This window comes from Homarus americanus, unplaced genomic scaffold, assembly GCF_018991925.1.
Source record: "Homarus americanus isolate GMGI-L3 unplaced genomic scaffold, GMGI_Hamer_2.0 scaffold52512, whole genome shotgun sequence".
In the NCBI taxonomy this organism is placed as follows: domain Eukaryota; kingdom Metazoa; phylum Arthropoda; class Malacostraca; order Decapoda; family Nephropidae; genus Homarus; species Homarus americanus.
In genome coordinates, this window is record NW_024735442.1 from 14063457 (window position 1) to 14077684 (window position 14228).

Genomic DNA, 14228 nt, shown 5'->3' on the forward strand with positions numbered 1-14228 from the left:
GGTCGGTTCTCAGGGGTGCTTAATTCACTGCAATGGTGGGTCACTGCTCTCCCTGGTACGGTCTAGTGCTGAATTCACTGGATTAAACACTTCAACACTGATCCCACATCTTTTCGAAACGAAATTGTCACTTTTGATTATGTTGATATCCCGTTGGTGAGGATGGGTCGGTGAGAGGGACTTTGGGAATGGGCCGAACATTGGTCAAGGTGGGCAGCAGGAGCAGCGCCTGATAGGTCTTCACCCTCTGGTGGTCAAGAATGTAGTTAAGGTGTGTGTGTCACTAGCCATTTGATTAACAGAATTGTATCAATAGGACGCTTATGGGCAGTGCTTTAGTAGCTTGAAGACCATGAGCAGTACCTTTGGGAAGAGTGTGGGGGGGGGGTATTGTTAGTGTAGCAGGTGAGTGGGAGGGGTATTGTTATCAACATTGCGTCACAACACACTAGCAGATTATTAGTTATTTGATAGTTTTTTTCCCTGCCGTTATTGACGTTTACGTGCAGTGTGGATGGATACATTGCTGTGTGTAGCTGTGTGTAGGTCAGCCCATTGAGCGTCAGGTGTCACCTTGCAGCTGTTATACTAAGCACGAATTATTGGCTTGTTTATTGCTTCGTGTTTCCGATTTGTGCACTTTCGGGAGACGTTGTTGGGCTCTCGTAAACCGAAGTACCTAAACTCGCTAGCGTGTAGGCGACAGGTACAAAATATGTAAAACTCCCCCTTTGTCGTTTTTAGTTGTTCAACCTAACTTTCCAGACGTTTATATTATGTGAAGGCTCTTGAAATATAAAAAAAATAATCTGATACATTTATATGTTTGGGTGTGTTAACTTATGTTTCGTAATAGGCAAAACTGTACCAGTCCACACTGAATTTACCACCCAGTCTAGTTTGATTAATAATAAAAGGTGCGCCTGATGTTTGAGTTACTAAGACTGAAGACACCAGTTATGGAGGTCATTATTCCTATAACTGAAGGTATACCAAGACTGCGTACAATGATTTGTCAGTTTGATAAGGATAATTTAAAGTTGCTTAATTTTGTTGTTAAGGATAGGAAAAATTTAGTAATTAAAACTAATGTGGAGTCTGCTGTGGAAGATGAGATTTCTGGACCGTGAGATACAGTAGATTGGTATCTAAATTAAGTCGCACACATCTAGGAAGTAAAGATAATTATTATTAAGATTTTTCATCCTTTTTCGTGGTCACATCAATAAGATTGATTGACTGTCCGTGGAAACTTCATATATTGCCTAAAGGTGAAAGTAAATCTATAGTGAACGGCACAAGTACAGTATCGGAGGGCACTTAACTCTCTCCCAAGTTATTTTTATTGTAATTGATAGTTGTGCCCAACACCTGCAAGATATAAATTCCCGCTACTCGTGCAGTAAAAAAAAAAAAATGTCCTATCTATATTGCCACACATTCAGGAAATCTAGTACTCATAGGATTAATTCAGTATATGTGTACAAGTGTGCGGTCAGTAAGAAGAATGTTGCCCCACATCTACACATAATTAGGGTGGATGGATAGAATTAAATTTAACCACACTATCGCCAATGTTAGTTGGATAGCTTCAATATTACCATCGTATGTAGACTAAATGTGGCTATACGCAAAGTGGGTTTGGCTGGTTGACCATCCCTCAAGTTTTGGTTACGAGATTATTACCCTTTGACCCATGGTTCTGTGACATGGTTTAGAGGGGGAAAAGAAATATCACATGAGGAATTAATGAGGCTGAAGAGATAGATAGTGGTGGTTGTAGCCAGGAGTGTGGAGGGGCGTTGCACAAGGCGGGTGTCCAGCAGTAGAACTTGCCCCAGGAACCACGCTCACCTCCACTTGGCATTTACCCGCTTTACTTTCTTCGGCCCCTGACTCGTGGCAGACGCCGCCGCCGCCGCCGCCGCCATCCTCTCGTCACTCTAGCGGTGGACACCTCCCTCCCTGGCGGTGAACTGTGTCTTGCGGGACTCCGGAGTCTTTTATGTATTAGTTTTGTGAACTGTTGGGAGAAAGTGTTTTCAATCGAGTGTGTTACTCAGTGTCTTGTGGTACCAAGTCTTCGTATGATTGGACTGATCAGTCCTGCTGAAACCACCATTATATATATTTTGTGGAACATTTACTTATATACTGTGGTTTTAGAACTCAAGAAACACCTATTAAGTGCTCCATATTTTTCTTAGAAATGCTCAGAACGCCCTGGATCAACGTGAATCAAGATTTATACATTGTATTACGAGTGAACGTGTCGTGTGGCACTGTTTTATAACATCAGGAAGTATAGCTCTCCGTGTCTCCCCAACTGATAACCAAATTATCGCGGCAGATGATAGCAGCTTGCTGATAAAATGATTCTGTGATTAAGTGACAGATGTACCCAAGTTTTTACTAGTCAGGAGAGTGGCATTTTAAAGTGACTTCGTGAGGGAGTGTGCCGCCAGTTGTAAGGATTAGGTGTCTTGGAATTCTTGGGTCAGCAGGAAGGACTGCCCCGCCCCGCCCCGCCCAACCCAACCCAACCCAACCCAACCCAACCCCACCCCACCCCGCCATCTTACCTGGCCTATCCTCAACGTACTTCACCGTTTGTTCTTTGAAACACTTGGCAAGTGGTTAGCTACATGCGACACCATTGAGGGAAGGTGAAGCGTGTGTATAGGGCGAGGCATGTGGTGATAGTGTGGAGCATCGGCAGCAACAAGCCCTAGTTTCCCACCATACCAGTAGCGGGCACCAGTAGGACCGGCCCAGGTGAAGGTCTCGAGTGTGTAGGGCTTGGGTCACCTCCCATACTTCTACCTACACCCTTCCAGGACACACTTATACACACCCTCTCCATCAAACGTTTCTTATACAGTGCATTTGTTATAATACACTTATTTCTACGCACTGCCCTCTGGCCTCGAGGTCACTTAGACACTTGCTATTGTGGAAAGTGTTGGTGTCAAGGCGACGCAGTGAACAAGTTTTAAGTTTAATGTGGATAAGGTTAGAGATTGATCTGGGTCGGGGCTGTGACTGTGAACAGGAGTAAGAGCAGTGTTGGGAGAGTGAAGGTGAACTCGTCATTGTTGCACTGGTTCAAACTGCTGCCCCCTTGACCACAGTCTGGTCCACTTCGCCACCTGGATTATTCACGTGTGTATGTGTGTGTTTGTTTGTAGGAGTTGTAGTGAAAGTAGGCGTGGTCATAACGATATTAATACTTGAGAAATCAACCTTGGAGTGACTAAGGTCGTGGTAATGTCGTCACTGAGTTTGGCGTACCCGTGGCTGGTGGACGCCTACCCTGAGCTAGTGAGTGGGTCTGTGGGCAACCCTCTGGCTGGCCATCACCTGGGCAGTACCCTTTGGGGCAGCTTCGACTCCCTCTGCCCCATGGCATACCCACTCCCAGACTCCCTCTGTCTTGCCCCGTGCCTACATCCTGGGTAAGTGCCTTGTATATGAGGTTGAGTCTTGTGTAAAGATTAATGCTAACGTGAATAGGTTGCCGCAGAAGACAAATAAAATATCGAGGCTTCACTTGATCTAATGTAGTGAATAGTGTTACAAGATGAAAGTCTTCATTTAAGACTGGCATCAGTCCTAGCTAGCAGTGAAAAGTTGAATTATTATTTTTATTGAATAAAAAGATGCTATTTTTCGTCAAGTAGGAAAACAAAGTTTAAGCCGATGTGTAATTGTCAAGAGTTTAGGTATTCCTGTGGCTGCCAAGTGTCACTTGACAGGCAAAGGTGAAGTAAGATAAGTTAATGGTGTCGATTATCCACTCATCTCCTTACTAAGAGAAGCCGTTATGATCAGGTAGTGTATTGGCCAGAGGGTTTGTTCGTCTCCGGCGGTTATCATTTATAGCTTATGTAAACAATATAATGCTGATTCTTTTGATACCTCTAAGTCGATCAGTTTACCTCTGTACTCTCTAATTAGTAGATATGAAAATTGTAGTGATGTATTGTCACTGAAGTTGTTGTTACTCCTTTTGTGTGTGTATATATATATATATATATATATATATATATATATATATATATATATATATATATATATATATATATATATATATATATATATATATATATATATATATCACACACACACACACACACACACACACACACACACACACACACACACACACACGTGATATCCAGACTGTTTACCTTCGTAAACTCGACTCTCCAAAAAATCTCTATTTTAATTTTAGCAAACTTTCAGAAGCTGTAAATTATTTTAAATGTTATATTCTCTGGTTAAAATGCTCTGATAATTGTAATAAGTGTTATGACTGACCCTTAGCTCCTTGGGGGTGTTGCAAGGTGGTCGCTGCGTCATGTTGTCGTGAATACAACTTTCACAAAGGCTCTTGTTGCCCTCTGCCCGCTGGCCCTGTACTGTATATTTAGATATCTGATAGTTATTGTTACTTGGCCCTTTCTTTTCATTTTTTTCGAACGCTTGTTCTATCTGTCCTTAAAGTTAAATCTTGTTGATTCTGCCATTTCATCAAAATTTGTTGCATATCATTGGTTAACAATTTGGGTTTTCCCTGTATCTCTCGGATGCGGTATATCAGGTGTACATTGCTATTTGCTCTGTGAATTGAAATGCTCGGAGGGGGGGGGGGGTTAATCTTGTGCGTTGAGCCTTTACCAATATTATCAAATGGTTTGAAGTGTTTCGTGAATATATTCACACACTCGTTGAACCTCGGACTAAGCTCTCACATTTCTCCATAATATAAGAATTTGGCAAATGATATCATAAAGAAAATAGTCTACAATTATCGGAAATTTTCGACAAGTACTTTAATAAACATATTCGTATTAGTCATCCAGTGAGGTTATCATTGTATTAGTCACATACTGATTATACCATAGTGTTTTAGCTTCCTAGTGATGGTACTGCTACCCTAGTCTGAGTGTGTTTAAGGATAACTGGAAACGTGTCCTCCTCCTCCTCCTCCCCTCTCCTTTCTTCCGTCGTTTTCTCTGCTTTTACATACTCTCATCGTGAGTACAGGAAGACGACGTTGGTTGGGTTGCGGAGGAACGCGTGTGATGTTGGTTGACAGGGCAGGGGAAGTACGTGTCTGGGCAGCTGGAGAGTTTCCAGTGATGAAATTGAGTGTTGCCATACCGTTTGTCACCACCCTCGCCCTCACCTGCTGCAGCTTGTTGACCAACCCTAACTCAACCTTATTACATGCCTGCCCGTGTTTTTGTTTTGTGCCATCTGTCATAGTTTGTTTTTGTGTGTTGTAGATTGTCATACCACCACACATGTAAGATCTTTTAAGTCTGTTTAGTTATTTAATGTGATATTTAAACATTAAGTAAAATTATTATTGTTGGAGGTTAAGCATGAGAATATGTTTGGGCAGTTGAGACGGTTGTGACGTGTGACAAATTTTGTGGCATGTGTTTAGTTTGTCACTCTAGAAGGGAACTCTGCTTGTTTGTACACAAAATTAGTGAGTGATTTTTCCTGCTGCTCATGCCAACTTCTACCACCTACCACTCTTCACCCTTGCACCTTTATAAACACCGCCATAAAAAAGGGAACGACAAGACTAAGTTTTCTCTTTTTTATATATTTTCTCTTGATGTGGGAGAGGAAGGCGGCAATCAACGGAGCGGGAGAGATTTTGTAGCTGGGGAAAAAGTGCAACACACGTCTGATTAAAATATAAATACCTGTGGGGGGTTGACTACCCATATTCTTGGCAGGTTTTGTCTGTTGCTGCTAAGGTCACCAAAATACAATGGACACAGTGTACTGCGTTGCAGGTTTTCATTCAACTTTGTTTACAGCTTAAGATTTGCACTTAACCCGGAGGCAGCTACAGATTTCAAGGGATGCATTTGGACAGTTACATAGGATGTCATGATTTTTTCCATCATGTTTGGTAAGTTTTTTGACGTATCTCTCTACATTAAACACACCTGTCAAAGTTGCCATCTCGTACCTGGTGTGTGCTGCACTACCTCCCTCAGGCACATTTGGGAAATTAGGCCGGAACGTTCTCGGCTTGCCACCGTGAGTGGTAATGGGGTTCTTTGGTATTAATGGCTTAATGTTGTGAAGGCGACCAACCCTCTAGCCGCCTTGCTTCTGCCTCCCTCCTAACTCTCACCCTCTTCCCCTATGCCTCTATGTATTTTACAGTTCAGAATCCCAGTGGGCAGAGGCATGGTTTCCGTTTTTCTCCTACGAAAACTGATCATATTCGGGGCCTCCTTTCGGATTCTGACATACTCGCATTTCTATGCGTACACAGGATTCTATGTGTGGATGAGGCGCACTTCCTTGGGCTGATGATTGACAAGAAACGCACTTGGGTTTCCCAGCTTCGGTCTGTAGACTTTGTATCACCGTGGACTGAATGCCCTCCGTGTGTTGGTTCACATTTCATGGGGAGCTGACCAGTTTGTCCGGTGAAGTTTCCGACAGTTACACCTTGAACTTTTCTCGAGGCGCACTTCTACGCTTCACTGAAATAAAAGCTAATTATCAGCAACAGATGCTGCATCTGGTGCTTGCAATCTTTACTAATGGCTCTCAAGTCTGATGCGGTCTTAAGTCTTGGGGTAGTCTGTCCAATAATTATAATTACCCCAAACAGTATGTTATCTACAGCTGCCTTAATTTGTATTGCCGGGTTGATGTTGATTTTCCTGACCTTGAAGGTGTTTATTACCCCCCGAGAACATTTTTTTTTTTCAATTTAAGTGACTCGGGGAGTGTCCTTGAAGTTCTAAAGTGTCTTTCAACCCACTCCACCCTCTGGTTCTTGAGACACTGGAAAGGTCCTTCCCTATAGGCACTGTAATACCTAGCTAGGCGCTTCACATTACACAGGAGGTGGCGAATCTGAATCTGCTTTACCAACAGACAGTGAAGATTACCCGGGGGGACTCTGAATTAATTTTCAGGTTAATTTACGGCGAATCATGCACACGGACGGGATCTCGCCACCGGGCTTGCACCGCTGTGAGACGTTTAGCTAACCTCCAGCACGCCCGTACCTACAAAACTTATAACGGTAGTAGGAGAAACGTGCCGCACTCGCATTGTGTTAGCCGAAAAAAAAAATTGGTGCTATTGTTTTGATTGTACAGTATACGGATGTAATAGCTATTGCGGTAAGGGATGTATCAGGAAAGCAAAAACAGGGTGATGGAAAACTATACAGTATTGTATTTTATGTAAAAGTAGAGCCATACTTCATGTTCAGTACACTGTCAAAAGCGGAAATGTTTGCGTTGTGATGGTACTGTACTTGGTTTCAGTTAGGAGTTGAGAGAGGAAGGGTAGGGTGTTGGCGGCCTTGGTTCGAGGGTTGCCTTACTGTGGCTCGCCTGATGACAAACACACACCTCATTGGTCCCCGACCTGCACTGCCATGCCACGACCCCCCCCCCCTCTCACACCACCACCCACCTGCCCCTCACTCCACCACCCACCTGCCCCTCACTCCACCACCCACCTGCCCCTCACTCCACCACCCACCTGCCCCTCACTCCCACCACCACCCACCTGCCCCTCACTCCACCACCACCCACCTGCCCCTCACTCCACCACCACCACCACCCATCTGCCCCTCTGTCCACCACCACCCACCTGCCCTGCTCTCCACCACCACCACCACCACCACCACCCATCTGCCCCTCTGTCCACCACCCACCTGCCCTTCTCTCCACCACCACCACCCACCTGCCCTCTCCACCCACCTGCCCTTCTCTCCACCACCCACCACCACCACCCACCTGCCTGCTCTCCACCACCTGCCCCTCTTTCCACCAGCACCACCCATCTGCCCCTCTCTCCACCTCCACCCACTTGCCAGTCACCACTACCACCCACCTGGCCCCCCCTCACCACTACCACCCACCTGGCCCCCCTCACCACTACCACCCACCTGGCCCCCCTCACCACTACCACCCACCTGGCCCCCTCACCACCACCCACCTGCCCCCTTCACCACCCACCTGCCCCCCCCTCACCACCACCTGCCCCCCTCCTCACCACCCACCTGCCCTCCTCACCACCACCCACTTGCCCCTCCCTCACCACCACCCACTTGCCCCGTCACCAGTACCACCCATTTTCCCCCTTTCACATACCACCACCCACCTGTCCCCCTCACGCCTTGGCTTGAGGAGGAAGAATAAATGGTGGTCGTGGTGGAAATGTGATCGGTAGTTGCGTGCAGAGTGCCAGGGATAGATATTGATCACCCTTCTGTATTATTCAGGTTGGTTAGGCCTGGACCTCGGGTTTCATCCCCCCGACCTGGTCCTCCCCCTATCTGGCCATCGCTATTAGCACTATCGTGCTTTTGTTTTGTTATATTTATATTCATACTTCACTTATAAGAGAAGTCACAGGTTGATACGCCAGTTGTTATATTAGTTATTGTTGTAGTTGATGGAGCATCATATCACTTGTTCCTCGTTCATTATCATCCCTATCTCACCTGCTGATGGAGGGTGTATAAGTGACCTACTCAGGTATATAAATCCTTCCCTCGCTCTTTATGCCTCGGTATAATATTTGGACTACAATAACGCCCAACATTAAACATGATGTTCAGAGGCACATGTTTTCTGTTGCTGTTATTATTCCGTTTGTTCTATGGTGGGGAAGTGGCCTGAAACTTAACTTGATAGTCTCAAGCAGGTTGTGTAAACAATAGGAAAACGAAGGGATTTACATTGCTTAAAGTTCACCGTTGCGTAGTGCCATAAGTAGTTAAACAAAGTTTCTGGTTGTGGGTGAAAGTTTGTTTAACTTACCAGGAATATTGTTGCTGCACGAGAACAAAAGTAGTACTCCCATATTTTTTTTTTCACACATGAGAATATTACTTCAAGAAAATTCAAAATGACAGCCATCTTTGAAAGTGGAGGAAGTCACGTGCCTTTTCAATTACCGGTACATTATCAAAGAAGTGAGATGGTGGTTTTTCGGAACGAGATCAGCGTGGCACGTCGAGCTCAGCTAAAGCGCTTATTAGCCGCTTGATATTGAGCAACCGTTAATGTTAGGTCGGATCTTACAGTTAACTTTAGAACACTATGCCTTGTGACATTTAGAGTTGCACCTTGATATTTACGATACGCGCTCCTACTGTGTAGCAGAGTGGATTATTCTGAATCTTTCTTGGTCGCAGTTTCCTCGCGATAAATTTCCTCGTACAAGTGTGTTTATTTCAACGTCGTTCCTCACAAAGCATTGGATGTTTTCTTTACTAATTTGTCCATAAAGAGCGAAAACATTTATTCAAAATCAGTGAAGAGTGATGGAGTGAGTAACTGGCTCAGGGTCCGCTTTATATCTGTCTCGCTGGATACAAAGAATGGAAGTATCAATCCTGGATATCAAGTTTGAAGCTTAGAGAAAGATGAGGAAATTTAACCAGCACCTCCTGTTGCTACGGAACTATTTTGTTTTATTTGTATAGATAAGCGGCATTAAGTTCACTCGCTGAAAAGCCTGGATCCAAACCGGTCGACTGGGTGAAGCCCTGGAAGTTGAGCCAGATCTGGAAATCCACTCTGGAGCGACATGCATGGCGCCTCCTCACTGCCACTTCACACCTCTTGACTACAACAACCTCGTGGCCTCTTCCATAGATTCTGTCTTTAATTTTCATACTCGGAACTACTTGTCCTCTCATAATGCACTAATGTTGTCACTACAGTATTGCCTCATCCATCACCACAACTTCATTTATTTATACATACACGTTCATCAAGGAAACCTGTCGTCACCTTCACGCCACATACCGTCACACCCTATCACCCACCATCACCCACACCTTCACCCATCACCTTCACACATCCACGCCACCACCTTCACCCAGTTCTACGCCACATACCACCCCACATTCCGTGCCCCCACAACCTGGTCTACCTCGAAGCAACACCAACGCCGAAGTTCGTCACATTCTTGACATGCTATCCTATATAAACGTCCGCAGTAGTAGCGTGTTAACACCAACCCTCACGCACCCTCTGGTGTCCTCTTTGTGGGGAAACGGATAGACACACACACCTGGCTGCTTCAACTGTTCGTAACCTAGATCCTAAATCACGCATTCTCCCTCTGGTACTCTACTGGCGAGGGTTTGCAGGACAGGCGCACTCGCAACGTTGCATTGCCATTCTCATTCAAATATGGGATTAGATATAAGGATTGTCAAATAGTAGGCGAAATACTTAGCTTACAAAATAAGACTGTGTGTGTGTGTGAAATTGGGTGTAGCATTTTAATTTTTTTTCCGTCTCGGTGGGTAGCAGGTTTTTCTATTCATTTTTTTGTAACAAGAGCATTGAGCATAATGTGGCCAGAGGGATTCCGTGTGTAATAACAAAGTGTCGCTCTGCTCCGTTGTAGACGTTAAGCGAGGACGACTGTACATCCCGTGTTATTGAGTGATAACGGGGGTGTTCTTATCAGGTCACATCCCGAAGCTTAGATAGCCGCATACTGTACTTACGTTTGTTCAATATCTAGCTAATGGCTTTCACGTTTGGTTGACAGTGGTTACTAAAGTTGTTAATTGTATTTTTTTTCTGCATTTTTATTCATATAATAATTAAACATGTATATCTAAACCATCTTTTTTATTCTTTCCAGGTAAGTGTAGCAGCTATGGAGATTACTTATGGGGGGAACTGGTGAGTAAACTTCCCCGTTGGCTAAAATGTTTATCATGGAGGAGGTGAGTGTTTGAAGTCAGTGTTGATACAAGGAGGGATGTGAGGGGCCCCCCATTCTATGTATGTTTGTATGCACACACACACACACACACACGAGATTACAGGCGTGAATGAGTGAAAGCAGTGTTAGCTCGGGACACTTCTAGTCCAACCCCTGCATTGAGCGAGGCACTGTTTAGGCCCAGCCTTGGTAGGTGCTATAGACGCGCGTGCTATTTGGAAGAAACCTGAGAGGGGGGGGGGGCACGGGGGGGATGGAGAATGTGCGGCGGGTAAGAGTGGATGGGAGGGGTAGCGTTGAGGGGGTGGGTGGGTAGTGTTTGAATGATGTGTTTCTTCCCGCTGTCCAGGTGATGTGAACGTGCAGAAAACAATGTCGTTTTCTCGTGTCCCGTAATGTCTGGATTCGGGTGATAAAGTGTTTTAGGAGACACAGCACTTTAGGAGAGCTGGCTGTTGGTGAGCATGTGAGGTGCACGTCCACCTTCACCAATATCTCCTGTTTACTGTCACCATTATTTCCTGCGGAACTCAAGCAACGAGTGGAGTCCAAAGCCAGACTTAGCGGCCATTACACAACCATTGCCTTTGCCATTACCACCAGCCAGCCATCCTGCTGCTGCTGCCTCGGTCTGCTCTCTTCGTCCAGTGCGACGCGGACCCACCCACCACCCCCATCCCGTTTCCCCGCCCGTCCCGGCCAGTGTTAAGCTACACAGGTGCGGGTGGGCGGGGCGCAGGAAAAGTCGATACCTGGGTAATGTCCTCATGTGTTTCCTAAGCGAGCAGGACGGTTGCGGCCTTATGCTGCTTCTTCCCCTGTACACTGGTTTTGGGTTGTGGTTATAGTTAGTTTTATGGTAGTTGAGGGAGTCTGTGGTTGTAATGTTGACAAAGGGTTGTGGGTTTATGTTGAAGGAAGTGAGATGTCTTTGTCATTTTAACAGCGCGTCTTTGGTCGAATAAATAGATGGTGCTAATAGGGAAGGAAAGTAGTGAAGCTAAGGGCTAGGTGGATGAGTGATGTACCTATGATGTTCATTGGAGTGGTCGTTGAATAGAGTTGACAGTAAATTTGTTATAACTTGGTCTAAAAGTGAAACCTGGCAAGTGACGACATGGCTCACGTACCTGGCTCGTTCTTGGTGAGGAAAGTAGTATTTAGGTTACTGAAATGTTGTTGTATAATTAAAAAAAAAGGGGGGGGGGTGGTTGCGATAGGAGTATACAGACGACGTTAAGGGTCCTGTCAACTATTTTCAAGGGACACCTCTGTAAATTCGAGGGATTATTTACGGTGCCCCATGTAATTGTGGACCCTTGTCGAGTGAGACTTACTTTTTGATCCTCACTGTCGCCTTCATACACACGAGAAAATCTCGGCTCATACCAGTGCACCAGTTGGAAATAAATGGACAGATCCTTTACATAATTATATAGCTGTGTGGTAATAATTTGTCTTTGTATAACAGGTTGTTATACAAAGTCGATATTAACAGTTGTTAATATCGACTGAGTTGACTTAGTGCAGTTATTTTCGGTTATTGGGGGGATCCGGGAAACCACATTTCACATCAAGAGTAAAGAAAAATCTGAATATTTTATATATGTCTTGAAAGAGCGACAACGTAATGAGGGGACAGATGACAGCCAGGTATGTGAGAGAGGACTGGTGCTGCTGCTCTGCTAAGAGGGATCATACGCGATGGTTGTGAGTGGCACCTGTCTGCTTCTAAGTGTCGGTGATGTGATGGGTGAATTTTAGTGTTGTGGGAAAAGGTGATGTTCTTGCCTGCTGAACTGTGACCGGAGATACTACGTGCTTCCCCAAGATTTATTTGTTATTTTTTTATTCCTCTCCCTTCTTTCATCGTCTACCTCGTCTTTATTTGCTTCGATTTCTCTTATCTCACCTTAAACATCCTTCCCCCTATTTTCCCTTTATCTTTTGTTCTTCCTCTTCTCTTTCTTCCTCCCAATCTTTACCCCCTTCCCCCCTCCCCTTCTTCCTCCATACTCTGCTTTTTAATCCTTAATATCTTCCTCCACTTCTCCCCCTTCCCCCAACTTCTCCCCCACTTTCATCGTCGTTGGCTTGATCTCACAGTATTCACTCTTCCTTCATGCCCTCATTTGTGACTGGCGTGGCGCAGCAAAAATTCCTGCAGTAGCTACGTACAATATGAATCTAATCAATACTGCAATGTGCCTTTTATATTTATGTATACCCGTATACACAAACATTTTATTTCTCCGAGATCGAACAGCTGTGCGCACGACATAGCATGACCCGTGACCCTAGCGTATACCAGCGCGTTTTTCGTAAAATAAATTTGAGTTGGCAGAGGTAATGGGGGAGGGGGTGACTTTATTTACCTGTGGATATATACATCATGCCACTGTTTTTTTCTCGTATTGGACGTGGTAAATATAGGTTGACCAACAGCTCTGGACGGAAGGATGGCGGGGGTTGTTCCCATTAGCCCCCCACAGCTTGGCCTAACCATTGACTCCAAGGCTTGTTATAATGGAACCAGGCCGCATGGGCCCCCAATACACATGGATCCCAATTTATAGAGTTCTAATTACCTTGAATCCAATTTATATGCGCTCAAATCCACACGATGGGTTAGGGCTGGGACCCCATTTGACCTGTAACCGGGCTCCTGTCTGTGCCACAGGTAACATGTATACAGTATATTTTACCCTGAACGACACCCACTGCCTTGTTAAATGAACCCCGTAGCCCGTGTCGGTGTTAATCCGGCCAACCTACAATTAGCACCAATCGATGAATCCCATGTTGACACATTCTCTTGTTCAGAGTAATTTGGTTTTGTGTTGCAGGATTATTTAGTGGTGCACGATAACTTCAGATAACAGTAGTTTGGAGTGCACTAGAGTTTTAAAGTATTGTAGTAGGAGTAGTGGGGAAGAGAATGTTGATATTTGAGACGGAGGTGTGCACAACATTCTGAGGAAGTCAGAAAGAGGGGTGTGCACAACATTGAAGGAGTTAGAAGGGAGTGCACAACATTATAAGGATTTTAGAAAGGGGAGTGCACTAGAGTTTGAACAGTGTTAGTTGAGTTGGCATCGGAAAGCGCGCGAAACCTTAGAAATTTTATGACCGAAAAGCCAGTATATTAACAGGGAGTGCACCAGACTACAGGTGTGTTAGCGGGGAGTGCACCAGATTACTCGGAAACGCGAGAAAGTGTAAGATATAAAAATGGCCGAGGCTTCTCTTTGTTAAACATAAGGAGCTCATTCCCCTGGGAAAATCCTTGATGAGCTGGCCGGCTTAGTATTACATCCATTTTCGTTTCCGGTGTTGGCGCCTCGGGAATTGGACTTTATTTCAATTTTACAGAATTTGGATTGTGGTGTCTGGGAGGGATCTGTTCTTGACCCCTGTGTGCAACTCATTTTATACCTGTTCAGTTGTGATGGATGCTTGTAAATAACATAATG

At 44.9% G+C, this 14228-nt stretch overlaps 1 protein-coding gene across 11 annotated transcripts in view; it reads left to right on the forward strand.

Moving 5' to 3' along the window:
• The window catches only part of LOC121871042 (heterogeneous nuclear ribonucleoprotein L-like), a 278283-nt gene that overhangs the window by 153314 nt on the left and 110741 nt on the right, over window positions 1–14228 (forward strand). The window contains exon 1 of one of the 11 annotated variants that reach the window (XM_042373117.1): window positions 2971–3455. The exons of 9 other annotated variants lie outside the window; for them this stretch is intronic. In XM_042373117.1, the coding sequence (XP_042229051.1) occupies window positions 3268–3455 (188 nt within the window). In that variant the 5' untranslated portion in view covers window positions 2971–3267. Of the gene's footprint in view, window positions 1–2970; window positions 3456–10671; window positions 10713–14228 lie in introns of those variants that run through there. One more of the 11 variants, XM_042373123.1, reaches the window with a different exon arrangement.